Source organism: Haemaphysalis longicornis, unplaced genomic scaffold (genome assembly GCF_048455015.1).
Source record: "Haemaphysalis longicornis isolate Haplotype H1 unplaced genomic scaffold, Haemaphysalis longicornis Haplotype H1 scaffold_1, whole genome shotgun sequence".
Taxonomy (NCBI): domain Eukaryota; kingdom Metazoa; phylum Arthropoda; class Arachnida; order Ixodida; family Ixodidae; genus Haemaphysalis; species Haemaphysalis longicornis.
In genome coordinates, this window is record NW_027526203.1 from 156875875 (window position 1) to 156902575 (window position 26701).

Genomic DNA, 26701 nt, shown 5'->3' on the forward strand with positions numbered 1-26701 from the left:
GCAACGGCGAAGGCGCCCCCTGATTCGCCCAATCGCCGGCGAGGTCGGCCGCCGCAGGCGTCACTGTTATTGGCTTCCGGCTGCTCTCCCTCCTTCCTGCGTGATCCCGAGGCAAAGGCGGGTCCGCAGCGATTGACGCGTGCCTAGGCGCAGGAATGTAGCTAGCGCAGAATGGAAGTCGAGCGTCGAGATGTCACATGGCTATTCCCAGCTGCTTTGAAGGAAGCAGAGAGGGCGGAGGAGTCGATTGATTGATTGTAGGGTTTAACGCGCCGACGCAACGCAGGCGATGAGGCGCGCCGTAGTAGAGGGCTCCGGATTAATTTTGACCACCTGGGGATCTTTAACGTGCGCCGAAATCTCGTACACACGGGCGTTTTTGCTTTTCGCCTCCATCAGAAAAGCGGCCGCCGCGGCCGGGAATCGAACCCGCGACCTCGTGCTCAGCAGCGCAACGCCTTAGCCACTGAGCCACCGCGGCGGGTAGGAAGGAGGAGTCGATCGGCAAGTGGGGAGATGCATTTAATTGCTTCTGGCGCAGCTAATACTGAATGTAGATCAATAATTCCAATGGCATTGCATCGCTATATTGGTGCTACGCGACAATACAGGCCTTTTGTAACTTTTACAGAAGGCTTCTGTGGGTCCCTTTAATTGCAGAATGCGTGAGCTTTCCGAGATGCACTGTAAAGCTTACAAACTGTCCTAAAGCTCTGATGCAGAACAGCAGCAAGTTGAGAGCTATTTTAAAGCTAATAATGAGGAGGTCGTGCAATGAAGTGTGCATGTCTCGTAGAAACATCTGCACTGCTATTCTTGAATCCTGATTTTAGAGGACTCCTTGCAAAATTGCTAGCCATAATTACTCTGGTTCAGGTTAGCTGATGCTTAACAGTATATATAACAGAAATATAGCATGCAAGCAGAAATGATGCGTTAAGCAGACACAGCCATGCAGCACTGAGTAAATGGAAGCAAGTGTGGCATCTGTGCAAATCAGTGGTTGCCGAAAGAAACAATGTGGCGTGGCTATTAGCAGCAAATTTCCCTAGGGCAGAGGACACGCTGAGGCTTGATTGATTGTAGGGTTTAACGCGCCGACACAACGCAGGCAATGAGGCGCGCCGTAGTGGAGGGCTCCGGATTAATTTTGACCACCTGGGGATCTTTATCGTGCGCCAAAATCTTGCACACACGGGCGTTCTTGCTTTTCGCCTCCATCAGAAAAGTGGCCGCCGCGGCCGGGAATGGAACCCGCGACTTGGTGCTCAGCAGCGCAACGCCTTAGCCACTGAGCCACCGCAGCGGGTGGCACTGAGGCTTCATCAACTGGGTGGAACAAACCATTTCTGATTCGTGTTTGGGAGAAGGTGTACATGCAAGTCGAGAATTTCGAAATTAAGAGCATATAAAAAGAAAGTGCAACTCTCGGCCTAGGGCGAGCACAAATCATGGCTGCCTGTACTGCAATGAATGTGCAAGTAGTTTTCTCCACCACCTATTCACCAAGTAGGGTTTTATGCTGACCATACCACTAGAGAGAGCAGGTTACGGGGTGACAAGGGTTGGCTGCAGCGAATCCCGCATGGCAGGCAAATATGTGGCCCTGAAAAGGGCCGTTTTAGCAAGCCGATGGTCTTCAGTGGTGCCTCGTTGCACCTCAGGACGGCGAGCAGTACTGCAGGCAGTCGTTCCTCTCGTGGCCCTTGGCTCCACAGCGGACACAGCGGGAGAAGGTGTACTTGGCACCAGGTGCAGCTCGGTCTGGCGAGAGAATGCCCCGCCCGTACCGCCTGGCCAGCGCCTTCACAAGGATCGCGGACATCTCGTCGATGCCACGATCCCTCGACACGTGGTATCCATCCGCGGCAAACAGGGACCGCTTCGACTGTTTCGTCGCGTTCAGGAAACGGTGCTGCGCACAAATTCAACAACAAAGCAAGCAGACTGTCAGGGCAAATACAAGCACGCTTCACAGTACAGATATTTAATGTTAGGTAACAACAAGACACGCGAAGAAATGCGAAGCAGGCACCGGTTCACTACTAAGTTCTTTTTAAACCATGTATGCAAACATTTAGTGTGCCTCTGCCATAAATAAGTTCTTTTTATGCCCCTGCTACACTATGTTTTGAAATGACATTCGGCTCAAATGAGATTCCAGCCAAATAAGCACCAAAAAAGACATTTGGGATTTCAAATGCCATTTCTAGCACTCTCGCACGCAGCGTCTTCGATTGGCAATAAAAAATATACTACTGCCGTACGTAAAACAAACAAAATATTTGTTTGTGGAACTTTGTTCACTGCTGATTTACTTAAAATATGAAACAGACATATTTAATTTTAATACTTTCAAAACCAGTGGGTCAGTCGCAAAAAAAACACGCAAGACAGCAGCCACATTAGAGTAAAAACTGGTGCCTCTTCAAATTTGACATCATTTTACTGCCTTAGACTGCTCCTACATTTCATCGTTGTATTATTGTACGAAAACGGAACGGGGCGATAACAGTGCAACTACAGCACGGCGAGCAATTGTGAAATCTTTCAAATGCCATCGAAATTGTAGTGTAGCACGGGATGCTGAATGACATTCGAAGCACCCAATTTGAGTCAAATGACATTTGGTTCAAATGACATTCGGACCCTAATGTAACCATGTAGCAAACATTTAGTGGCACTCTGCCATCATTACTAATTTTGTAAGGCGGACTTCTCCAAAGTTTCATACAAAGTGGGACTTTTAGCTCCTATTTCCGACTCTAAAGCGTACTTCAGTGCAAACGCTAGGGGGTACGGCAAGTTTGATAACATGCCTTTCTAGAACACAGCGACGTCGCAGGCGAAGCACGTGGTCGGTCAACATGTTTTCACAACAGAATGGTACCTTCTATACACATACTTCAACGCAAAACTGGCTAACGTTGTGTACAATTTCTAATTTTTTAAGACAGCGTTAGAAATATAGTTATACGTAGCCACTAGAGAACAAAACAATACACGTAGGCCTATACGAGCTCGTCCATTGTTACCTCAGCGTTCAGTATGTAGACGTCCCGCATACGCTTCAGGGTGGCCGTTAGCTTCCTGTTCAGCAAGCGACGAGTGGAACTCGCGCTTGCCGACTGGAAGCAACGAGGCAGCACCGTCAAGACGTACACGGCAGGGGCCACCTCGCGCTGCAGCTGGGTCACCAGGGCCTACAACACAAATAGGGCGACATTTAATGTCCATCCCGCCTTCACAGACAAACAAAATAGTGCGAGGGTTTCCTCTGTACACACCTTGATGCTGTCACATATCCGCTGCGGATCTGCGCCGGTCCGATCTAAATCGTTCCCCCCAACATAGAGAACGGCGAAATCTGCCGGCCGGCAACGCAAGCGCGACACTGCTTCGGACAGCCGGGGAGTGTTGTGGCCACCGAAGCTAAATGTGCAGGTCTCCACAAACGGCAACAAGCGCAGCCGCAACCTGCACATGAATTTGAGTTGGCTGTCGCCAACTAGAACTCCGCGTAACGACATCACTCGAACCTGGCTGCCTGGCGTTGCACTAACGATGAACCACGGTACAGAGAACCGTCCTCTGAACTCACGCTGCCAAATGCCAAATGACTGCCCTGGCGAGAAAAAAAAATCAAACGTCACATCCGGTTAATGTGTGTGACGTCATTTTAACGGACCAATCAGGGTGCGGTGCCTGCTGGCCCGATATGCTTGTGTTGTAACTGCCTTTTTCACCTTGTATCTTTATAGAGAAGGCTGTGGCTGGACCAGGCACCGCTAGGCCAGGCAGTGATCACAGCAGCGGTAAGTTCATTAGCACTCCAGTGGCCTGGCCTTGTTACAAATATTGTGTTGATTGTAGACAATGGGAGCAGCCCTGCGCCGCCTGACAACGCTGTCAACATGCCGGATTCCAGCACATCTGGAGTTGCGGCAGGTGATTTTCAGTGTGACCTCTAAAGTGACACCTTAGCTAACATGGCACGAAACTATTTTCCCATTTCTAGCAAACTTCGACTCTAGCAGCAGTGATGCAATGTCTGTGGATGCATCCTGCACCACCGACACTGATACGCCACCAGGAGGTAAGCGTGAAATGGTATTTATTGCTGCAACAAAATCCACTGCCTCATTTATGCTTATGCCACCCCCCCCCTTCTCATTTGCCCCCAGATGCCGTGAATGGACTTCTGGGGTTAGGCACCACAGGATGGAACACTGGTATGCGAGTACAGTTGTATTTTCTCTAGTCTCGAATCACTGCTGGTGATTCTGCATAATGCTTTCTTAGGCAGCACCTTTAAAACTCAACGTTACATCCTTTTTCTTTTGCCAGCTAACCTTGATACTACCAGTGGTGACAACCGGCCTTTCGGTAAGGATGCAGCCCTGGAAGCCGGTAAGTGTACTCCTGCCTGTACATTTATCGTTGCAACAAAATCCACTGCCTCATTTATGCTTATGCCCCCCTCCATCTCTCATTTGCCTCCAGATGCCGTAAATGGACTTCTGGGGTTGGGCACCAGAGAATGGAGCACTGGTATGCAAGTACAGTTGTATTTTCTCTAGTCTCGAATCACTTCTGGTGATTCTGCATTCTTTAAAACTCGACGTTACATCATTTTTCTTTTGACAGTTAACCTTGATACTGTTGTGTTTTATGTTGACCCCGACGCTGTTTTCTTCGGGGCCCGAGCAGACACCACCGCAGCCGTCGGCGTCACAACAAGAAGTCCTTTATTCGGGTACGCCCCCCTGTGTCCCTTGTCACGGGCGGCGCCACCAGACAGCTTGCTGAAACCAGGTGACACCACAACAGATACTACCAGTGGTGACAACCGGCCTCTTGGTGGGGATGCAGCCCTAGAAGTCGGTAAGTGTACTCCTGCATGCCTTTTGTGTCAATTTATTGTCAACGCCGACAAAAATGACGCTTGCATTTTTGTGAAAAAAAAAAGAAAAAGATCATTGCCTTAAAGTTGCCTTGCCCTCTCTCCAAATGGCAGATGCTGTGGATGCCCTTATGGAGCTCAGCACCAGAGTAGGAAAAAACATTGGTAGGCACATTTTCGTTTTCGTCACGTTTTACTATAAGCAGACACTCAGATACATGAATTTTAATGCATGTGACACGCGTCATGATGCTTACCTTTGTAACATTATGACAACTTGTGCGCACTTACCTAACATTGCAATTTCTTCGTATGTGATGGGGCACAAGTGCATTAGTGGGAAATAAGAACCACAGCCTGTCTAGGGCAACCAAAAAACCATGTCTTCTCTGCGACTATTAAGGTTTTATTTATTTTTGGGCACTGTTTTTGGCCTTCACGCAATTTGTGTTAATTTAAGAAACTGGTTACATCGAGTTTAAGAGTATGCGTGCAAGTAAATTTTCGAGTGCTTTTGCCGCCTTAACCAAATGAAAAGGAAGAGCTTTACAAGAACATTTGCATTAAATTTTCTGATAATTTTGGCTTACCAAGTGTGTGGCATCAGCAATAAATTAAGACTTTGAGCTTATCCTTATTTTAAATTCACAGCATCAAGCACAACACCAACCAGAATTTTTGGGGGGCACTCTTATCCTTCTTACGTATACCTGATACCCATTTCTCACTTGCAGTTTTAATCTTTGCTTGTACTAGTTTTTGCACCTAAAATTTCTTTTCTCGGTACCGGCTCCACCGTAACTGCACCTCTTCATCCTGATATCCCATTTGTTTTGCCTTTCTGTGCAATGTAGAAGCCCGCTGTCGCTCTTCGATAGCCAGTTTAATTTCCTTGTCCCACCAGTTTCGTGGTTTCCTTCTACCCCTCCAGAGGTTTTGTTTCCTTCCTTTGTATATTTCCTTCTGTATACAACTCACAACCTCGCCATATTCCCACACCTTCGTGGGCTGGGCCTCTAATTCTCTTTCGATGCAATTGACGATGTCTGCTATCTGCTTTTCGCTCAATTTCGGGAGCCCAACCTCCGGTGTTTCCTGCCTAGCCCCTCCACTGTCAAATTCCAGGATTATACGCCTGTGGTCGCTGCCCAGGCTGTTTTCTCCTTCTTCATCTATCGTCATTTGGTTCAACCGCTCGTACGTGTGCTCTGATACCAGGCCGTAGTCTATGCAAGACTGTCTAGTGCCGCTTTGCCACGTTATCTGCCCGTCGCATTTATGGTCCCGGTTAACTATTATCAGTTGCTGTTCTTCACACATACCTATAACCATTGCGCCGTTATAGTCCGTATATCCATCTAGATCCTCAATGTGGGCATTTAAGTCGCCTACTAATATCACCTCGCCGGATTCTTTAAATTCCTTTATGTCCTTCCTGAGGCAGTCCACCCATTCTTTATTTTGTTCTCTGGCGTCATTCCCTGTCCACAGATAGGCCACTCCCAACCGTGTCTTTTTTCCACCCACCGTTCCACAAACCCATAAGTGCTCCTTACAGCCCTGATTCTCCATTTGCCAATTCCCTCCTCGCCTTATCAACATGTCCACGCCCCCACCTTTCCTCTCTCCCGCTGCCGTGTTGCACCCCACCCATACGTAGTCATCCATCACTGGTGGCTCCTCCATATCTCTCAGGTGGGTTTCAGTCAGGGCGTACACGTCAATTTCTTCTTTCTCGAGTTGGGTTTGTATCTCAATCCATTTTTCCTGCTTGCGGCCGCCTTGCATGTTTATATAACTAATTTTAGTTCCACGGTTTATTTTCCTTTTCTTTGCTTTACGTTTCCGCCGCCGTGCATCAGTGTCCCGTCCTTCCTGCCTTTCGCTACCGCCTCCACTCAGTCCGCCTTCTTCTTGAACCTTCCTAAAAAAGCCACTGCGCGGGCTGCCAGTCGGTGCCCTACAGGCTCAACTAGACGGCCACTGAAGTGTATGCCATCGAACACAAACGCCCCGTTGCGGCCTGCCCGGACCAGGTCCCGGTACACGTTGACCACCTCAAACTTCATCGTTTTACCCAGGGTCCAAAGCTCCCTGTTTCCCGCAACCACCGCCCTTTCTACGTGGACCCCTTGTTTCTGCACCTGCGGCACCGTGCAAACCGCAATCTGCACATCCTCCGAGACCGCCCTCAGCTCGGTGACCCCCTTCGCAATCTGCTTTGCGAACCCTCCCCCGCGTCCCTGCAGCACATCGTTCACATCCCCCATTATCACTACCAAGCTGCGGTCCTCCATTCTATCCCACAGTTGCCCCTTTGCTTGTTGCATTACTTCCCCGGCTCTTTTTCCGGAAAGCTTACTAACCTTCACGCGTTCGTCGTCTCCCACCCTCCCCTTAATCACCTCTCCCACCCTGGCCATGTTGGAGTCGCCGACAACGATGACTTGGCGCTTCCTCTTGCCTTTAACCGGTACATTTGCAGGTGTTCGGGGTCTACTGTGGTTGACCACGGCAGCAATGACCTGGCTGGCGATCCACCACTTTCCGGCGCAGCCTCGGTGCTTTCTTTGCGACCCGAGTCCGCTCTGCGTTGACGGACACCGCTCTTGCGCGCAGCATCAGTCGCCCCCTGTGTCTCTTCGTTCTTGCCGGCGTGCCGTTCATCATGCTGATCCCGCGCACTCACGTCGTCTCCTACCGCCGGAGCCACGAGCTCTTCCACCCGCTTTTCCAACTCGACCTGCCTTTGTCGCGCTTCGTCCAGCTCGGGCGGTCTTCGCCTGCCCCGCGTTGTCAAGCTCGGCAACCCGCGCCTCGAGAGCCATCCGCGCTTCTCTCTCCTCCCCCAGGTACCCCTCCAGCTCCTCCACCCTAGCATTACACTGCTTCTCGAGGCGCTCGAAGCCTTGTCTTCTTCGTTCGCAAGGCCTACATTCGAAGGGCGCCTTCTTAGCGTCGGCCACACGCTCAAACTCGGTCTCTCCCAACTAGCACCAGCGCAGGCACTCTTGGCACTGCACTTGGTCTTCGTCCCTAGTCCTCGGGGCCATCGTTCGGCCAACCCCTAGGCCTAAGTCGCCCCGTCACACAAACAAAGTCCGCTTAGAATTGTTGTTTTTTTCTCCACTCGAACACCAAAAAGCCCGTCGCGTTGCCCCCGTGCTGTACGTCACCCACGTTGCTTCTAATCCTCAAAACATCCCTATCGCTGCGCCAAAAAAAAACAGAAAAAAAAGAGAACAAGAAAACAAGCACTAACTGCTACCACGTGGCTTTACTACTTGTTACATCTATATTCCTGTTAACTCACGTTAACTGCTATTTTACCTGCTAACCTCTATTAATTCAGTCGAGTCCTACTTCTGCAACATTATCACAAACAAAAAAGGAACGAAAAAAATAAAAAAACATCGTTTTCGTCTTCCGCGCCGTCACCTCCGCTGCCGATGCTGCCGCCCTAAGCGCCCACTAGTGTGACGCCCACTACTAAAGAAAAGCTGCTCCTGCTTTTGAAAACTTTGGTAGCAAAACAAACACAACAAAAAAGTGTTTGTACGTAAAAAAATTCTTGCATATAAGAGTGACGGTTCAAAACCATATCGTCTGCTCCAGAGATGTCTGCTCTGGCATACTCGGTGACAACTTAAGACCGGCACCGGAAGTTGCCGCTGTGCCTTATCACCGTAGCCGGATGTTTCTCCGCACCGCGCAAGTAGGGCGTTACTGGAAATATTTTGAACATGGCGTGAGCCGTTCCCGTGATTTTTTGGACTTAATATGCTTATAAACGACACCAGTGACGACAAACAAACTGCGTGAGACAAGGCAGACGATATCACGCATTCATAGCAAACCCCTTTCAAAACGCGCGCACCCGGACGTCACGGGTCCGGCGCTTTGGCGGAGTGATACACTACATGAGGTGGTGCCGTTCTTGAGTTGTAACCGAGTTTTTTAAGATGACAGGGACCCGAAAGGACAGGGACACGATGACAGAAGACCGCCGTCGGTGTTTCATTCATTTACGGTTAGCGAATTGTGACACCTAACGGTAACTGAGCCAAACTGGGTGACAGTTTTCGGCGATTCTCCGTGTGAGTCAGCAATGATGCCACCTCTAATGTCTTGTTTAGTGCCTAGGAATAGTAGCTGTGGGCGCTGCAGCTACAACTTGCGTGGGAAGAGTTAAAAAGGGTTGAAATATATATCTCTCAAGTGCCAGCCGGGGCTTGGTTTGGTGACCGAAGCTCGTACAAGTGTGCGTTTTCAGAACGCAGCGATATTCAACTGTCGCTGGGTTGCCCCCATCTGCCTGCATCGGTTATCTCAGCGTAAGTGGCAAATGCTTCTGTCGCTCTCCCGGATGTTTCATTTTTCTTTAAGCTTAACTAGTGTGACTACGGCATGCACACGACCATTTTCTCGCGCGAAACTCAGGGACGAAAACGGACAAAACACGTAATGAGCAGCGCTGTTTCACGTGTTGTTTCGCATTTCCATGTCGGCGTGCGTGTTGGGAGTCGCCAGAGTTAATAGTGTTTAATGCCCGCACGGGGCACCTTGAGCAATCTTGGTGACGGTACTGGCGATACCGCGGACCCCGAGCCCCCATACTCTTGCTGTAATCTACCGTGGCTACGAGTTTTAAGTTGAAGAGCAGAAACCACAAATGGTGGCCGTCGGAGCCCACGTCAAGCTCCGGCGGATGGGCTCCCTGTCTGTTTACCAGTCAGGGAGCTCCGGGACCTCTCTCGGTATCAGGGTAACCCGAGCGAAGGAAGTACCCCCGTCCCCTACTTTTACACATGCTGTATGGTTTTTTCTAAATTTCCCAAACCCAATGATCGGCCCCCTAAAAGGGGCCGCACCGAAGTATCCTATCCACCCCTTCCTACCATTACAACCCCAAAACCTGACAACTACCTACATTTCTTGGTAATTGAATCTGTTGAAGAAACCAGACCTACTGCTTCACAGTCCGTGTTCCTGATTTCGAAGTTCTTAGACAGTATTATAGGAGAATCTTACAAAGCTAAGAAGCAAAGAACCGGCGAGATCTTGGTAGAGGTACACAATCAACAGCAGGCCACGAAACTCCTGAAGCAGACACGAATTGCCAATCTCGACGTCAAGGTCACGCCCCACCGCAGCCTCAACAGCTCCCAGGGCGTGATCTCGGAGCCAAATCTATAGCAAACGAGACAGAGGCCGATCTTCTGGAAGGCCTGAAAAGTCAAGGTGTGACGGCTGTCAGGCGCATAACTATAAGAAGAGACGATAAGGTAATACCCACAAAACATATCATCCTCACATTTGATCGTTCTCTCCTTCCAGACCACATCAATGCTGGTTTCATCCGGTGCTCCGTCCGAGCGTACATCCCGAACCCGCGGCGCCCGTTTCAAGTGTCAGCGGTTCGGGCATGGTACTAACTCGTGTCGGGGCCAAATAACCTGTGCCAAGTGCGCCCAACATGACCATCCCACAGATAATTGTAGTTCACAACAACTCCTCTGCATTAACTGTCAGGGCCCACAAGCGGCGTACTCCGGGAAATGCGAGAAGTTCCAGCTAGAAAAGAAAATAATAAACATCAAGGTCACAGAGAACATCACCTTCCCAGAGGCGCGAAAGAGGTTCGCCTCTTTCCCTCTGGGGAGGTACGCCGACGCAGCTCGCCGGGGGGCGGAGCGGCGTCTGGTTTCGGCGGGGACACAGTACCGCGAGTTGGACTTGGTCCCGCCCCCCTCCCCCCCCCCCCCGAGTTGCCTCTGGCAGCCCAACCCGCCTCCGCACCGCTTGCTGAGCCAGCAGCGGTTGTGGTGGCAACCTCTCCCGTCGGGACCGGTGCCGCTCCCGTCCCTGCCTCCCCATCCTCCAGTGCGTTGGAGGGTGCCATAAACACCACGGGCCCCGCACCGGCTCCCACCGCCACCGCACCGCCCGTGCCACTTCTGGTGCCTCCGACATCTGCGGTTGTGGCGGGTCAAACGAAGGGCGCTCGAAGGGGGGCCAAGTCCGGGGGGGCCGGTTCGACGGGCACACCCAGGCCATCGGACGACGAGATGGACGTCGTGCCGTTCTTGCCTGCAACGCCGCGCAAGGAGCGGCCTCTGACGTCCAAGCCTACAGAAAGGCCCAAAAAGCCCAATCCAAGAGTCACAGCCCCGAAAGACGACACATAAACATACACACTCCAGTAGCTCTCACACTAAATAATGGGAAGAGAAAACATAGTTCAATGGAACTGCAGAGGCCTTCTGAGTAATCTTGACGACGACGTGTATGAGATTCTGCATGCCAATCAACCATGTGGAATGTGTGTCCAGGAAACACATCGGAATTCCAAACACACAAATTTCTTGAATAGTTACCTGGTATACAGAAAGGACAGGGATGGCTGCACACACTATTCTGGCGGTGTGGCCATAATCACCCGAAAATCCTTAGCATGCCACCCTGTCACCTTGAATACCGTCCTCGAGGCTGTAGCCATCCGCACAATAATTTTAATAGGTTGGTAACGGTATGCTCCATTTACATTCGTCCTGAATATGCACTTTCGAGCTCTGACTTCGAGGCGCTGGTCGACCAGCTGCCCGAACGGTACATTCTAACAGGTGACCTTAATGCACACAACTCTATTTAGGGCTCCTCCAGAACGGATGCCCGAGGTCGCCTGATAGAGAAATTCCTTACATCTTCATGAGCATGCCTTTTCAACAATAAACAGCCTACATACCATAACATAGGTCACAACACATACTCACATCTTGACCTGGCTATTGGTACTGCAATTCTCTTTCCATGTCTTGAGTGGGGTGTGGGCACGGACCCATATGGTAGTGACCATTTCCCCACTTCATTGACGTATATAGGTACAGGCCCCAGCAGTCCATCTTCCCATAAAAGGTTTAATGAATTAAGAGCTAACTGGAATACATTTACAGAGACATCCAAGCTACACCACAGATCCATAGGACACCTACACGTTGAAGAAGCTACCCAACTGCTCACGGCTCACATCCTCGACGCCACCGAAAAGTCCATTCCCCACGCCTCTGGTGCCCCGCGCAACCAGCGGAGGCCGTGGTGGAATGAGGACTGTAGGCTGGCGCCAGAGGCCCAGAACAAGGCGTGGGGTATCCTCCGTCGGTACCCCACGTCGGGAAACCTCCTCTTGTTCACACGGGCCAAGGCATACGGAAACCGTGTGTGCCGTGAGGCAAAAAGAAATAGTTGGCGCTCATTCATAACATCTATAAACTCATACACAGACACACGCAAGGTATGGACACGTATATGCAAACTCAAAGGACAACAGACACACAGCCTGCCCCTGGTCAGTACAACAGGGGACACACTGGAAGACCAGCCTGACACACTCGCACAACACTTCCAACACGTGTCCAGTTCAGCACACAACACGAACACTTTCCTGAAGTATAAAGACTCTAGTGAAAAGACGTCCCTACACGACAACAACAAATCACAGACTTCTTACAACTCCCTGTTTTCACTACATGAGCTGAGGGCTGCTCTGAGCACGTGTAAACCCTCAGCTCCAGGCCAACAGAACATCACATATACAATGATACAACACCATGCAGACACACTTGAAGCACTTCTAAATCTTTATAATAAAATATTGCTTTCTGGGCACATCCCACACTCTTGGAGGGAGGCCATTGTAGTGGCTTTCTTGAAGGAGGGAAAGGACCCGTCGTCCCCCTCAAGTTACCGTTCAATAGCCCTGACAAGCTGCCTGTGCAAGCTCTTCGAGGAGATGATCAATCGCAGGCTCGTGTATTTCCTCGAGTACAATGATCTTCTTCAGATCTGCCAGGCAGGATTTAGGGTGGGGCGATCGACGAACGATCAACTGGTTGCACTTGACTCATACATCAAGGATACCGTCGTGCATAAGCAGTACTGTTTAACTGTCTTTTTCAACCTCGAGAAGGCCTACGATACCGCTTGGCGTTATGGGATGCTTAGTGACCTCAAGTCATTCGGTGTTTCGGGTAACATGTTGAACACCCTTGTTAGTTACTTGTCAGAGAGAACGTTTCGAGTAAGAGTTGGCTGTGCACTCTCAAAGGTTCACGTCCAAGAAAATGGCGTGCCGAAAGGTGGCGTGTTGAGTTGCCATTGCATTGAGTTGCAAAGATGAACTCTCTTGGAAAGGCACTGCCACCAACAATCTCTTATTCTATGTATGTAGACGACGTGCAAATATCTTTTAAATCATGTAATATGTCAATATTCGAAAGTCAAGTCCAGCTTGGTGTCAAGAAGCTTGCCGGCTGGGCAGACAAGAATGGGTTTAAATTGAATCCTGCAAAAAGCTCCTGCGGTGTGTTCTCCAGGAAGCGCGGGGTCCATCCGGACCCAGACAATACTTTTAATGGCGTGTCGCTTCCTGTGAACAAGGAGCACAAGTTCTTAGGTATTGTGTTTGACCAGAAACTCACATTCATTCCACACATCAAGGAACTTAAACATAAATGTCTGAAAACCATGAATATACTTAAGGTTCTCTCCCATCAATCGTATGGTTCCGACAAAGAACTCCTACTACGGCTCTATACTGCTTTGGTTGGGTCTCGTTTGGACTATGGTAGTGTGGTATATGGCTCGGCGACTAAAACAGCGTCGCGAATGCTTGACCCAGTGCTACACTTGGGGCTACGGCTTACGTCGGGTGCTTTTTCGCACTAGCCCTGTCGAGAGTCTGTATGCCGAGTGTAATAAGTGGAGCCTTTGAGAACCAACGGACGTACATGCACTTACTTTATGCGTTTAAAATTTCATCGCTGAATGACCATCCTTTTTATTCTGTCTTTAACGACACATCCACATCTGTGCTTTTTGTAAATCGCCCATCCGTTCCTCTGCTCTTTTCACTTAGAGTGAGAGAGCGAGCCTCGGATCTGAGCGCTTCGTTTTTAGATGTCTACAGATCATCCTTTTCAGACACTTTACCTCCTTGGAAAATTCGTCCTGTGTCCTCCGACCTTTCTTTTATGAAACTTGATAAAAATCGGGTACCCCGAGCTGCAATACTGCAGCACTTTCTGTCTCTGCAGTTTAAATACCCACTTGCAGAATTTTACAGTGACGCGTCTAAAACCTCCACTATGGTCTCCTGCGCTGCTCATGGGCCGAATTTCAGTGCAGCCAGAACCATGAGCGTCCACACAACAATTTGTTCAGCAGAAGCATATGGAATTTTACTGATTGTACGACACATACTTGAAAATCAAATTCCGAAGTCTATCATCTACACAGATTCCTTGAGTGTTGTTCGCGCACTGTCATCGCATACACCCCCCAAAAACCACATAGTTAATCTTGTATTTAACACTATCATGTCTGTGTAAGCGCAGAAGCATCAGCTGCTCCTCTGCTGGGTCCCAGGACACGCTGGGATCGCTGGGAACGAGTTGGCAGACATAACAATCGTACCATATACAGACCTCAAGCCACACATAAGACAACACTTGCGTAGAACATGGCAAACACACTGGGGTGAACAGACAGATAACAAGTTACACGTTATAAAACCACGCTTGGGACCATGCACCACTGACACACCCAACAGACACACGGAAGTCACCTTGGGTAGGCTGCGGATAGGGCACACCCATGCAACGCACTCGTATCTGCTGACGGGATCTTCTAGACCCCAGTGCAGCAGGCGCGGAGACGCCCTATCCGTAGTGCACATACTAATCACATTCAAGGCACTTCACACAACACGACGCAAACACTTCAGAGAACTCTACAGACAACATATTCCCCTACATCCATCACTGTTTCTGGGTGACGATGCCATGTTTTCCGTGAAACGTGTGTTTGAGTACTTGTCAGACGTTAAGTTTTTAAACCTCATTTCCTATCACGCATAATCAAATCTGGCCCTATACACCAGCCATCACCTTTGCCGTTAATTGATTTTATTGTTACTCTGGCTTTAGTAGCCACTATTTTCTTTTAGACAGTTTTGTTTGGCGCTCTTTGCCCCAGCTGGCCTTGCGCCAAAAAACTCCAACCATCATCAAATGTGTTTAATGGTTACTACTTTGCATTGCTCGTGTTTTGTTTTTTTGCCGCAGTTGATCACTCCGAATGTTTGGGCCCTTTGTTGGTGTCTCCAGAAATTCGTCGCTGTGTATGCTGCAGTCGTAAACGCGACTAGCTAGACGCGGCAGAGGATCCGTTGACGTCCCTGGTTAGTTACGTCAGCATTGCTCAAAAATGGTCCAGGTGAATCAAGTAACCTGAAGTTATGTTAACTATAACTCAACCACAATTTGCCAAATTCAAGAAATAGATGTCCCAGCCGAAAAAAACCCCACTGGAAGTTAAATTGAACCTGTCTGAAACACCATTGAACGAATTGGAACCAATTGCACTTTCAGTTGCTTCGGTGGTGTTTTGGACAGGGCCTTAGGACTTCCACTGATTTTTTTTTTTTTGGCTATACATAGCAGTTTTCTTTTTTCTCTCTCTGTTCTTTTATTACATTGGTATGAATGGGCACATCCCAATTTTTTGGCAAGATTTCTTCCTTGAATAGCAGGAAGGCATCTTGTGTGGACAGGCCTTTTCTGAAGCCGATTAGGCTGTATGGGAGGAGGTCATTGGCCAGGCTGATTGAGTGTGCTCTTATTTGTATCAGGAGTGTGCAAGCAGTCAGAGTGCACCCTCGTTGGGGTAAAGCAGATATAGTGTTTTGTGTTGCTTCTGGGCTCGTCACCTGCTGAGTATACTGGTGTTTGTGTGAAACTGACTCATTCTTTGAAATCGATCGATAACTATTCCACATGGCCGAATGTGTACTGTCGGGAGCTAAAGTCTGGTTGATGATGATGATATTTGGGCTGTATCCTTTGAATCGGGTGGGTGTGCCGCGCACACACTAGCCAGGGCAAACAGAAAGATAAATGCATGAGAAACATAACGACAATTACGTGGCGCGAACGAGACAAAAACATGGCACACCAAAAGGGGACACTTGACAACATTCACGCACATACGAGAAACAAACAAAAATAAACAAAAAAAGTGAGCATAAAAGAACTAAGAGTCTGGAAGAACGAAGAACGAACTGGAAAATATAGCACATTTCCTATTTAATTGCCGCAGCTTCTCCCCACTGCGACGCACGCATCTGGAGACAACCTTTAGACGCCTTAACCTTCCGCTATCTAGTTCCGAGGTCCTGTCACTAGGCGCTGCCGCCCTAGGAGTCTCCCACAGGGATGTTGTGTCTGCCCTTCATTCTTATGTTGCGACGACAGGCCGGTTTTCCAGCTATCCAGCTAAACGTTCACACTTATCTCATTTTTCTTCCTGAGTCTACTTTCATATTATACATATTTAAAAAATTCTGGTCGGTATTTCCTTTTCTAAATTTTGCGATGAAAAATAATATAGGTCACATCCTCATTAGGTACAAAACTTCTTGGCCAATCCCCCGCGTGGGTATGTGCCATGGTCTCAGGCAACCAACCAACCAACCACGGCAGTGGAGGTTTCAGAGTGAGCGCGGTCCAAAGAAAGCTCTGTTCTATTTCAGCGAGGAAGGCCACATAACACAGGAGGATGGAGTAATCGTGTCCACGACATGGAAGTGAATGCAAAGAAGGGGCCGCTTTTGGGCGTAACCAGCCGAGAGACTCACGAATGGCCGCCTCCGCTGACCCATCTGGGCACGAATGTCGTGCTCGTCCGCTTCGGCATCCGCTACTCCGACTCACCCGACAGCGCCCTCGACAAGCGGCTGGAGATACACGCCACTTCTGCCCCAACGTGCCCTTCGACGTCTCGGGAATCGGCAGGCTGTGGGCCACCTACACCTCGGGAGCTGCCTTGAGCAGAGCCTTGTCTTAGTGCAGAGAGGCGCCTGGAGCCGCATCAAGGGCTCCGTCAATGTGGAGGGAGGTTTGCGCAAGGTGTTTGAGACTGCCAGAATGGCAGCTGTTCGGGTGGGAAGGGCCAAAAAAGCCGAAGTGTTGGCTTGTCAATCTCGAAACTTTTTTACAATCAACTTAAATATTTTTTTCCGAATTTTTTTTCAGACATTTAATTGTAATGGTAGGATGAGCACGGTTTTAACGCGCGTGTTTTTGCAAAATTTTCAAATGTTTGTTACCACTTTCATTAACTGAAGCTCTATTTGTTTTGTCCGGGTAATTTTCCGCACTGATTTTCTGGCGAATTGAAGTTTTTTTGGTGTCATACCAATTGTTTTATGCTCTTACTGCGTTCGGTTTGGTGCGATTTGCCTATTCATGAGACACGGTGGCTGACTTCGGTTTTTAGGACGACAGTCCTCCTTGGGATGCCCCAACGCGATAATTTAGGTCTGGCTCTCTGTCTGTCTCTCTGTCTGCATTCGACCCCACCAGCCTGCCAAAAGTTGAAACAATTCTTTAACATGACGCATATATACGCAGGAACATTCTAAACAAATAACATTGCTGTCAGGGGTCACACGTGTTCACTTTATGCTGCTACAAAAACCTCAGGCTTGGTGCATCAGGATGTCTGTGCACACCTGACAGAAAAAACGTTTGTATTACAGAAAATTGAAAAAAAAAACGCTTTGGAAAAAGAGAGTGAAGTTGCGCGGCCTTCTACAAGGTGGCGCGCGAGCGGCTCGACTGCGGCAGAGGGAATAAAGAACTTTTAGTGAACCTACTGGAACAAGAGGGATTTTGCCAGCATTTTATACACCTGCTGCAGAACATTTGCAGTGAGAGCGAGGTGGAAATTACCTGGGAGGCCACAAAGGGCACCGAATCGGCACTTAATAATAGAAGTTTAACACGGGGTTTTCTTTTGTCTCCACTGCTGTTCATGTTGAACATAGCAAGAGTAGAGGGAAAGCTTGAGGGCAGTATAGTATAGTTTCGATCTGTACTATAGTTGCAACAGGCAGGAAGAGGAACAACATATCCCGGAATCGATACATGTGCGGACGGCACAGATATACTAGCAGATAACTAACTTGGCCTGCAACAAGTCCCCGATATGTGGGGGGAATAAGCCACTAATCTAGGATTAAAGTTTAGCAAAGAAAATTCAGGAGTTCTGGTTTTTAATGAGGCAGCCTGTAACAATGGGACCAGTTCCGGAAACTTCAATAATGCAGGCAACGAAGACCAAATGTCTGGTCTTATGAATATAAGAAGGCCGGGCCTGTCTGAAAACGCACGAGGAGCGTTTAAGGATAATTGGAAATAGAAACGCCTCTATCATGAAACACAGAGCACTATGGGAATATGAAATAGTGAGAGAAGTATGAAATAGTGAGAGCAATCTGGAACCACGTAATGGCGCTGGCACCCACATTTTAAAATGGGGTATTTCTCTCCAAATCAGATAAATATTCAATCAGGGCAGGATTTGAACCTGAGGGTGGTAGGTCGATTGGCGGTCGAAACGGCCCCTTCTTTGCATTCACTTCGATGTCGTGGACACGATGTCGTGGACACGTGGGGACACATACGTGGTCAAGCTGCCCTCTGATGAAGACAATCTCAAGGCACCGTTCCCCGCCGAGCCTTCCTCCGGGAGTAATTTCCTTACTTCATCCTCCTGTGTTATGTGGCCTTCCTCGCTGAAATAGAACAGCGCTTTCTTTGGACCGCGCTCCCTCTGAAACCTCCACTGCCGTGGACCGATAGGTCAGCGTGCAGTTCGCGCAACAAGAGAAACGCCGTCCTTCTTTTCTTCGAGCCAATTGTTCTAGCCACTGGGCAATCCCGGAGATTAGGGGGCTAGGGAAATAGGCTGGTGACCTACCGGGACATCCCTCAGCACTATCGCATGGAGGGCCAGAAATATCCCGCAGCGCATCCCACGCTCTACAGACATCAATCTGTAGCCTGGCGTCAGCTGCAGGCTAATGCTTTCCCCAATCCTGCAGTATTGAGCCACATTTATCCCGGCCTTTATAATGACCAATGAAAGTGGTGCACCCAGCGAGCCACACTCACATGATTTGGGCTTGTGATGCTCAGCCACGAACTATACGAGCATGCTAACGAATCACCAGTGCGGAGCAGTGGGAGGCCTGTTTGCTAAGCTCCGACTACGAAATACAGATCAAGCTCGTCCAAGTGGGCGAAGATGCTGCTCGCGCCCAAGGACTGCAGGTTGCCATATGAGCGAGAGGAATTCAGGAAGGCTTCCACTTCCCCTTCCTCCTTTCACCCAGTATTGGCCAAAATAAAGTTCGTCAGCGTAAAAAAACGGGAAAATATTTGTCTACGCCACTGGGGCCGGTGGCGCAGCCACCGTAGCCAGTGGCGTAGCCAGAATCGCCCCAGAAGAAATTTTGGCGCGATTTTTTGTCATTCGCTCACATATTTTAAGACTCCCCGACGTACAAACACATGTCGTCGCCGCATCCGCGCGGTGACTCTGACACGGTCATTTTCTTTTCGCGCAATCTTTAGGCGTAGTGTGGAAGCGTAAAAATCCCGCCCCATTCCAATCGTCAGCCTTTCCGGCCGTAAGCGGAGTGCGGGATTTATAGACAGAATGTGAGAGGAAGAATAAACCTTTAATAGAGCCAACGGTGGTCGTTGAGCTGTCACTCGGTGGGGTGGGTTCGCCTCAGTCCAGGTATCCTGGGGCCTTCGCTGTAGCCCTGGCACGGGCGACCAGAAAGACCTGGTCAACGTGACGGGATCTGGTCAGCAGGCCCTCCCACTGCTCAGGGGAAGGGTTAGGATTAGGGGTAAGCGATGGGGTGTTTTGACAGGCCCACTCCATGTGGTAAGTAGTATTAAGAGAGGGGAAGAAGGGACAGGTGAGAGGGTATTGGGTTGGAGAAATACAGTAGAGGGTGGCTGCGTCGTAATAGGTGTTTGTAATCGACTCCAGATGATTCTTTCGTCCTTGGTTAGTTGAGGGTTAGGTTGAGGCAAGGTGAGGCGATGGTTGCAATGGAGTTTTAGCATAGCCCGAGCTATAGCATTTAGCGCGCGCAAAATATTGTGCTTGCGTTCCGCGCACGTTTTCGAGCAACCCCGCTTTTATTACAGCATTCTTACACCATAGTACAGCGCCAGAAACGCTCGGAATCGTAGCTAGCGCCATCTAGAATATCAACATGTACCTAATTTCGGAAGCAAACCAGCCCACACGAACGCGACCCAAAGTAAACGGCGGTACCCCCCCCCCCCCACCCAACACACACACACACCGGTTGTGTTCGGTACGGCTTGTTACAGCGATACAGTGAAGTACAATATAGTATTTTGTGCTACCGCGGGTACCTGCCACTGTCAGCAACGCGAGATCGTCGGTGAAGGAGAGGTGCGCGCGCGCAGAACCATTCCGGTCGGCAGATGATTTACTCGTCATACCCTTTGCAACGGATTGGCACTACAAGTGCTCGGGCCAGCTAAAACAAAAAAAAAAACAGGGAAAGACCAACACACACAAAAGAGTACCCTTCAGTGTTCAATTATTGCATGTCGAGGTGGAGTGTCACACGAGGCCGTGCCACTTTACGATGACCACAGATCACGCACACCGTTCGAGCGCACTGCTAGGCTGATGCCTTGGCGCGGTTGTGCGCGACAGTCCACCATTGCGCTATAGGCGCCGCTTTGTCAGCGAGACACTCGATTTCCTTCCTGCGGGGTCGTCGCTGCCAACGAAGGCAGGCCCTCTCGGGCGAACAAGTTTCAGAAGAGCAGCGCCAGCCACGCACGTCCGGCAACCCTGCACCGCACCGCCCGCAAACTCTGGAAAAATGCGTGCGCCCGCAAAACGCAAACCCTCATTTTGCGTACTGCGCATGCGCCCTAGCTCCCGCTATACTAGACGTTTATTCTACAATATCTTCCGACTGTGCATCACGCTTGAAAATAAGCTATCACTACTTGCACCGCAGGGTACAGTTTTGCTCGGTCGCTAGTGAAGTCACCGGTCCGCTAAGGGGATCCTCCTTCATTTTGGTAATGATTTGATGTGCGAGCAAGCAGTTTTCTGTGGAACAATGCGGTCACATTTCTGCCTGTTCGCCCAACCGAAGAGCCAGTCGAGCGTCTATCATCGAGCAGACGTTTAGACGCCAAAAGAGATACTGTTACAAGAATTTTAGTGTGCATGCGTTATTTATCCATAATGGCCGCAATTCGTATACTAAAATATCGTAAAAACACTTAAACGCGTGTGGCCACACAGCCAGCGAGTCAACCTCTGTCCGGGGTGCGCTCGTGGCTTAGAGCCGTGGGGCACAGAAGTTGCGCGAGGCACCGGTCCCACGCCGACTCCATGAGCAGCATGTCGGACGCCTCGAGAACGTGCACCGTGCCTTGGCTTCCCCGTGCACGCGCCTGCAGTAAAAGTATGTAGTGTCGGTTGATATGCATGTCGGGGCGATCCCGCGTGCTATGTCGCTTCATCTATTGACATTTTGTTTTGTTTCGGTGAAAGCAAAATCTCGCATTTAGTGCCGATACCTGATTGCAACGTGCACTCTTAATGTAGCTATCTAGCCCACGAATGTCCAGTGCTCCCCTACTCAGAAAAGTAGAGAGTATTTAGGAGCACGTGGGTTAGGAACCTCAATTAATTAAGCGGCAGCATCCTGGTGCAAGAGCCCGGGCTGGCATTGCGTGGAGGGGGAGGGGGGGGGCGGAGGGAAGCTAGCGTAATAGAATATTAAGAAGTGCAACAGTGGCAAGCAAATTAGAACGTGAACCCTCGTATAAAGCCAAGATAGAGTAGGGCAGTGAGCATCCAGATAAAAAAAAAAGCTGTTTAACATCTTTAGGCGAAGTATACGTGGTCGAGAAAGGCACTATGACCACATTGACAAGCAACTGTAACTTCTGAAATAATAAGCCGAACTTATTCCAGAGATGCATAGCTATTAACAGTGGCAAGAGCAAAAACAGGTTGGTACGAGTTAATGAGGGCTGGACTTTGACTTCATGATCCCGACGAAGGAGAACGCCGTTATCGGTTATTATGCGCCAGGCGGCAACTATGTAGCATTGTCATGCCGTCCTCCAGCCGACAAGTGTTGGGTTGCTTTGAATTCCGGCTCTAAAACTAGCCAATTGAGATGAGAAGGGCTGTACACTAAAACTGGGTTTCGTTTCTTCTCGACAACTCGCTTTGTAACAGGCTAGATATTTCTTACTTTTCAAGCTGGAAGTTTCCTGCCGTATAATCACCTTTTGGATCCGACCGAGCGACATCATACAGGCAATGAAAAAGCCATTGCAGAAACTGAAGACACCCGAACGACGAAAGTGCATTGATCAGGCAAACGCTTTCAGTAGACCGTTTCACGCTCGATGGAAGCCATTTTGGTGAAAGCCAGTCCGCTCAAATTAACGGAGGTGAGAGCACCTGAGGTCCCCGCAGCTACGCGACAGCGAGGCAACGATCGCGAAGTCCTGGCTACACCCCTTGTTACAGGCCTCCCACGGACGCTTCGATCGCCAACCTCCCCGAAGACGCGGGATGTGTTTATGGCCGCGGTTGTGGCAACCTGAAACGCACTGCAGTGCTCGGCTTATTTTTTCTTTGCTTGATTTATTTCTCCGCCAGCTTTACACTTCCTGTTCAAAATACGGCACCCCTGAAACTGTCTCAGGCTCAGCTCTGGGGGCCGAACGTAGGCGAGGTAAATTATGAGTTTCAGCGGCTTTTGTTTTTCCCTTCTCATTACACCATGTCTTTCTGCCGCTCTTTACTTTCAACAATTAAAGGCCCAGTCCATGCGCCTATAATAATTACAGGCGCACGGACTGCAGCCGCAATACCCCACATACATTCAGCTATAAATCTTCGTCATACATAGCAAATTACGCTCTTTTACGAAAACGTGTTATTTGGTTTTAGAGGTTTCATAGAAATGCTCAAGGCAATGTGACAATAATTACAATTGCTTTTTGTTTGTCTGTGCAAACGTTATTTGAATTTTGGATGTTCAAGAACCTGCAGTTTCTCTGGGCCATTGAACGCACTTATATTGTTTAAGATAACCACTTGCGTTTTATCCACAACTTAAAATCGTCCCTCCATCAGTTAGTTAGTTGAAGCTTTTGTTTGAAAGGAAGGCCATAGCCAATGAGGGGGTGGTTGGGGTTGGGATGGGAAGGGGGATATATAGAATATGATCTTAGTTCGCACTTCGCACTTCACAGTTCACACTTAGTTCACACTCAGTTCACACTTCACACTTAATTCACATTTCAAACTTATTCACACCTCACAGTTTTTGAGTCAGTGTGACGGATTAGGCGTCGCCCTGCTAAACGACTCGCGCCAGACCACTCCTAATTGCGAAGCTAGCAAGCTCCGAAAGAAGCTCACCGCGGTCTATGTTGTCTGATATATCAGGGAAGGTAAACGGGGTTTGACGTGATAGAACCTGAGTTCGATGCTTTTGGAAGTATACACATGACCAAGTTAGATGGTGTAAATCGGATTTGGCGCCCATATTGCAATAAGGGCAATGCTCCCGTCCTTCAGGTCTGCGGGTTCATTTCTGAATTATATGTGGAGTATACGCAGCGTCCGCACAAAACTTATTTACGAACACTTCTGGCACTCTTGGTTGCGTGCCAACATTGAACAAGTAACCTGTCGGGGAGGCCATCCGTTGTTCCTGTTGTCGTGCCTTCTTAAGTCGGAGCAGGAGAAGAGCCGGGGGCGTGGAAGAGGACAACGAGGAGTTCGGTGGAGAGGAACTAGCGATGCTCTCCTGCGCTGCCTCGTGGGCAGCCCGATTTCCTGTGTTCGTGTCCTCATGGCCCGGCGTCCAGTCAATTCGGCCTTGTACACCCTGTCCTCTGAGGAGTTCCATTTGCAGCAAAATAGAGTTCACTATTGGGTTGGATGAGAAAGCCTTCTGGAGTTCTTGTACAGCCTCAAACGAATCTGAGGATACGCACGTGTCCAGGGGGCCGGGCGTCGAGATCGTAGCATAGATGACTAAGTGCATTATTTATAGCGTACAATTCACCTTCAAGACTTGTGGCATTATTATAGTTGAGTGCAAAGCTGCCATTTAAAGATGTTTGTTCCTGGCATATCCATGCAGTGCCAACAGTACTCGGTGTAATGCTTGCATCTGTGAAAATGTCCACTTCCCCTTTGAGTTTGGTGTCCTGTAGGTGCCGAATTCGCCGTTTTCTTGCATGGCACTTAGTTTGTGGTATCGCTCTGGAACTGTGTCCTAGGACATTGTCTGTGAACATCCACGGTGCCAACGCAGTCGGCAGAGGCACTTCCGGGGGAGGCTTCTGGGCGTCCCATGCCATAAATTCAATGCCCTGTCTTGTGAGACTGCGTTTAGCCTCAGCCTGACATCGCGTACCGTGCATAATAGTGTCTATTGGAGGTATGGGGATAGCACGCTCGAGGGCGTCGATTTGGGTGTGTTTTGGAAGGCCGGTAATTGCTCTCAGAGTAGCTCTATGTAGCGAACGAAGAGTTTTAAGGTTTGTCTTGTTAAGTTCATAAATGGGAGCGCCATATGTCATTGTGCCAACCGCGACAGCTCGAGCCATGGAGAGGGATGCACGTTGATTTGCTCCGCCGTACTTATTGGACAAACGAACAATTAGTGCGAGCATCTGTTTCCATTTTATGTCTTAATTGTGACAACCAGGCCTTGGGACTGCCACTGCTACAAAGGGGAAGGCCAAGGAGCCGAACTGATCCTCTCGCTGCCTCTATGACCCTTCCGCCGATATGCAGAATGGCATCCTCCGTGCGCGTGTGCTTTGGAGTTTGTCACAACCAGAAGCTCGGTTTTCTCTGGGGCTAGTTCAAGGCCTAGATCGGTTAAAACATCCTCGAGTGTGTTCACCGCAGCTTGTAGTTCTGTAATCATGTCCTGCTTAGTGTGATAGTCACTGCCTTCGGTCCAAATAGTAATATCGTCGGCGTATATTGCGAACCGAGTTGACGTTTCTTTGTCCAATTCCTTTGCGAGCTGGGCCATAACTATGTTAAAAAGTACGGGGCCCAGTACAGATAGCTCTGGGACTCCCCTGTTGTTGTATGTATTTGGTGCCCATCCTGGCAGTGAGCCACAGAGCTGAACCAGTCGATTTTTGAGGAAGCTGCGTATCCAGTTTCGTGCACGCACACTGGGGAACGCCTGGGCAAGAGCGTTCAGTATGGCCGCCTGGTCGACTCTGTCAAAGGCCTTGCGGAGGTCGACAGTGAGGACATAGTCTGGAAGATCACGGCGATTCGCTTGTCGGTTGATTACTCTTCTCAGTAGCCAGAGGCAGTCATGCGTACCAAGGTGCGGTCGGAATCCTGTTTGTGCTGGATGAAACCAAGCCTTCACATGTTCGAGGTAATATTGCATTCGGTTGTTTATTAGTCGTTCCATCAATTTACACAGCGTAGGGGTAAGAGATCGGTCGCAGGTTGGTTACTTCTGAGGGGTCTTTGCCAGGCTTTGGGATGAGATTGATCAAAGTATGCTTAAAGGTTTCCGGGATATCCCCCGATTGCCAGGAGTCGTTAATTAAACTGAGCAGATGTTAAACTAAGAAAAACAGCGCAAACGACGGGACGAAGAAAGGTAAGACTAAACACAAGCGCTGACGAACAACTGAGCGCTTTATTGCAGCAGAAAACATATATGTAGACAAAAGAAAACAACAGAAGGACCGATAATGACCTAGGAGATATCACATCGGGAAAAAACACGATATCTTGTAAACCTGAACCGCCACGTGCCGATACAAAGTCTAAAGTTCAAGATAGGAACAGCATTTCCTTTTCCAGAAGGGAAACTGATGCCTCACTAATACAAGCACCTCCTTCCTTTTTGATCTTGAACGCTTCAAAGATTTCCCGCTCTCTTCGTCCAGGATACCGCGCGAGAATCGCGCAGTCATGGAAGAGGGGTTCGCAGCCGCAGGAAGCGCAATGCGTTGCCAAGGTGGTACTTGATGACGTCCTTACATTGTTGGCATGCTCCCTCAGGCGATCATTGAGGCAGCGGCCTGTCTGCCCGATGTAAGCGCGGCCACACGGTGACAAAGGAATTTCATATACGACGTTTTGCACACATTCAACATAGCGTGTCATGTGATTTTTCCCGCATGTGCTTGCCTTCGGTGTTTCAGCATTGACCCGCTTGCACAATCGGCCCAGTTTTTTAGGTGCAGAGAATACCAGCCGAACATCTGCCTTACTTACAATCTTCTTGAGGGCATGGCTGACGCCGTGGACGTACGTAATCACCGCTGTTTTTTGTCGCTCCTTTTTGTCGCTGTTTTTTGTCGGCATTGTCGAGCGCGACGACGCACCAGCTGCATCAGGCGGCCTCCCCGGCTGCAGGCCCGCCATTGCAGGCCCGCGCGACGAAGGAGGCAGCGGCGCCGTGGCTTCGGTTAGGCTTGGCCGCCCTGAGATTGTCGACGCACGTAGAAAAGTCCCAGATGGTCCAATTATCAGAGACAAAGACTTGTAATGTTTTCACGCCGACATCAGGGGAGCGCTCCGCTGCAGAAAGCTCCTCGTGCGGAGATTCTCCGCCCACTGCATGCCGTGGTGACGGCAGCAAGCGTGATCGCTTTTGTCGCGTACTTTGAACGATTACAAGCCGTGCTTTCCACCGCAACGAAATCATAGCGGTGCATTTGTAACTATAAGCTAAGGGGTTTAAAGGAGCCATGAAGACAAAATACAAGTTGGGTTTATTAGAAAGAGTGCTTAGTCCCGATAACAATGATACCAATATCATCACAATCTTCGAACAAATAACGGAGATATTAAAGAAAA

General features: G+C 49.4%; 1 protein-coding gene across 1 annotated transcript; it reads right to left on the reverse strand.

The window, feature by feature from the left end:
• Positions 1-1005: 1005 nt before the first annotated feature.
• Positions 1006-6972, reverse strand: LOC144155372 (uncharacterized). Its single transcript, XM_077686754.1, has 3 exons — positions 6931-6972; positions 3036-3203; positions 1006-1915 (listed from the first exon to the last, which is right to left on the reverse strand). The coding sequence occupies exons 1-3, from the start codon at positions 6970-6972 to the stop codon at positions 1661-1663; spliced, it is 465 nt and encodes a 154-aa protein (XP_077542880.1). The 3' UTR covers positions 1006-1660.
• Positions 6973-26701: the final 19729 nt, after the last annotated feature.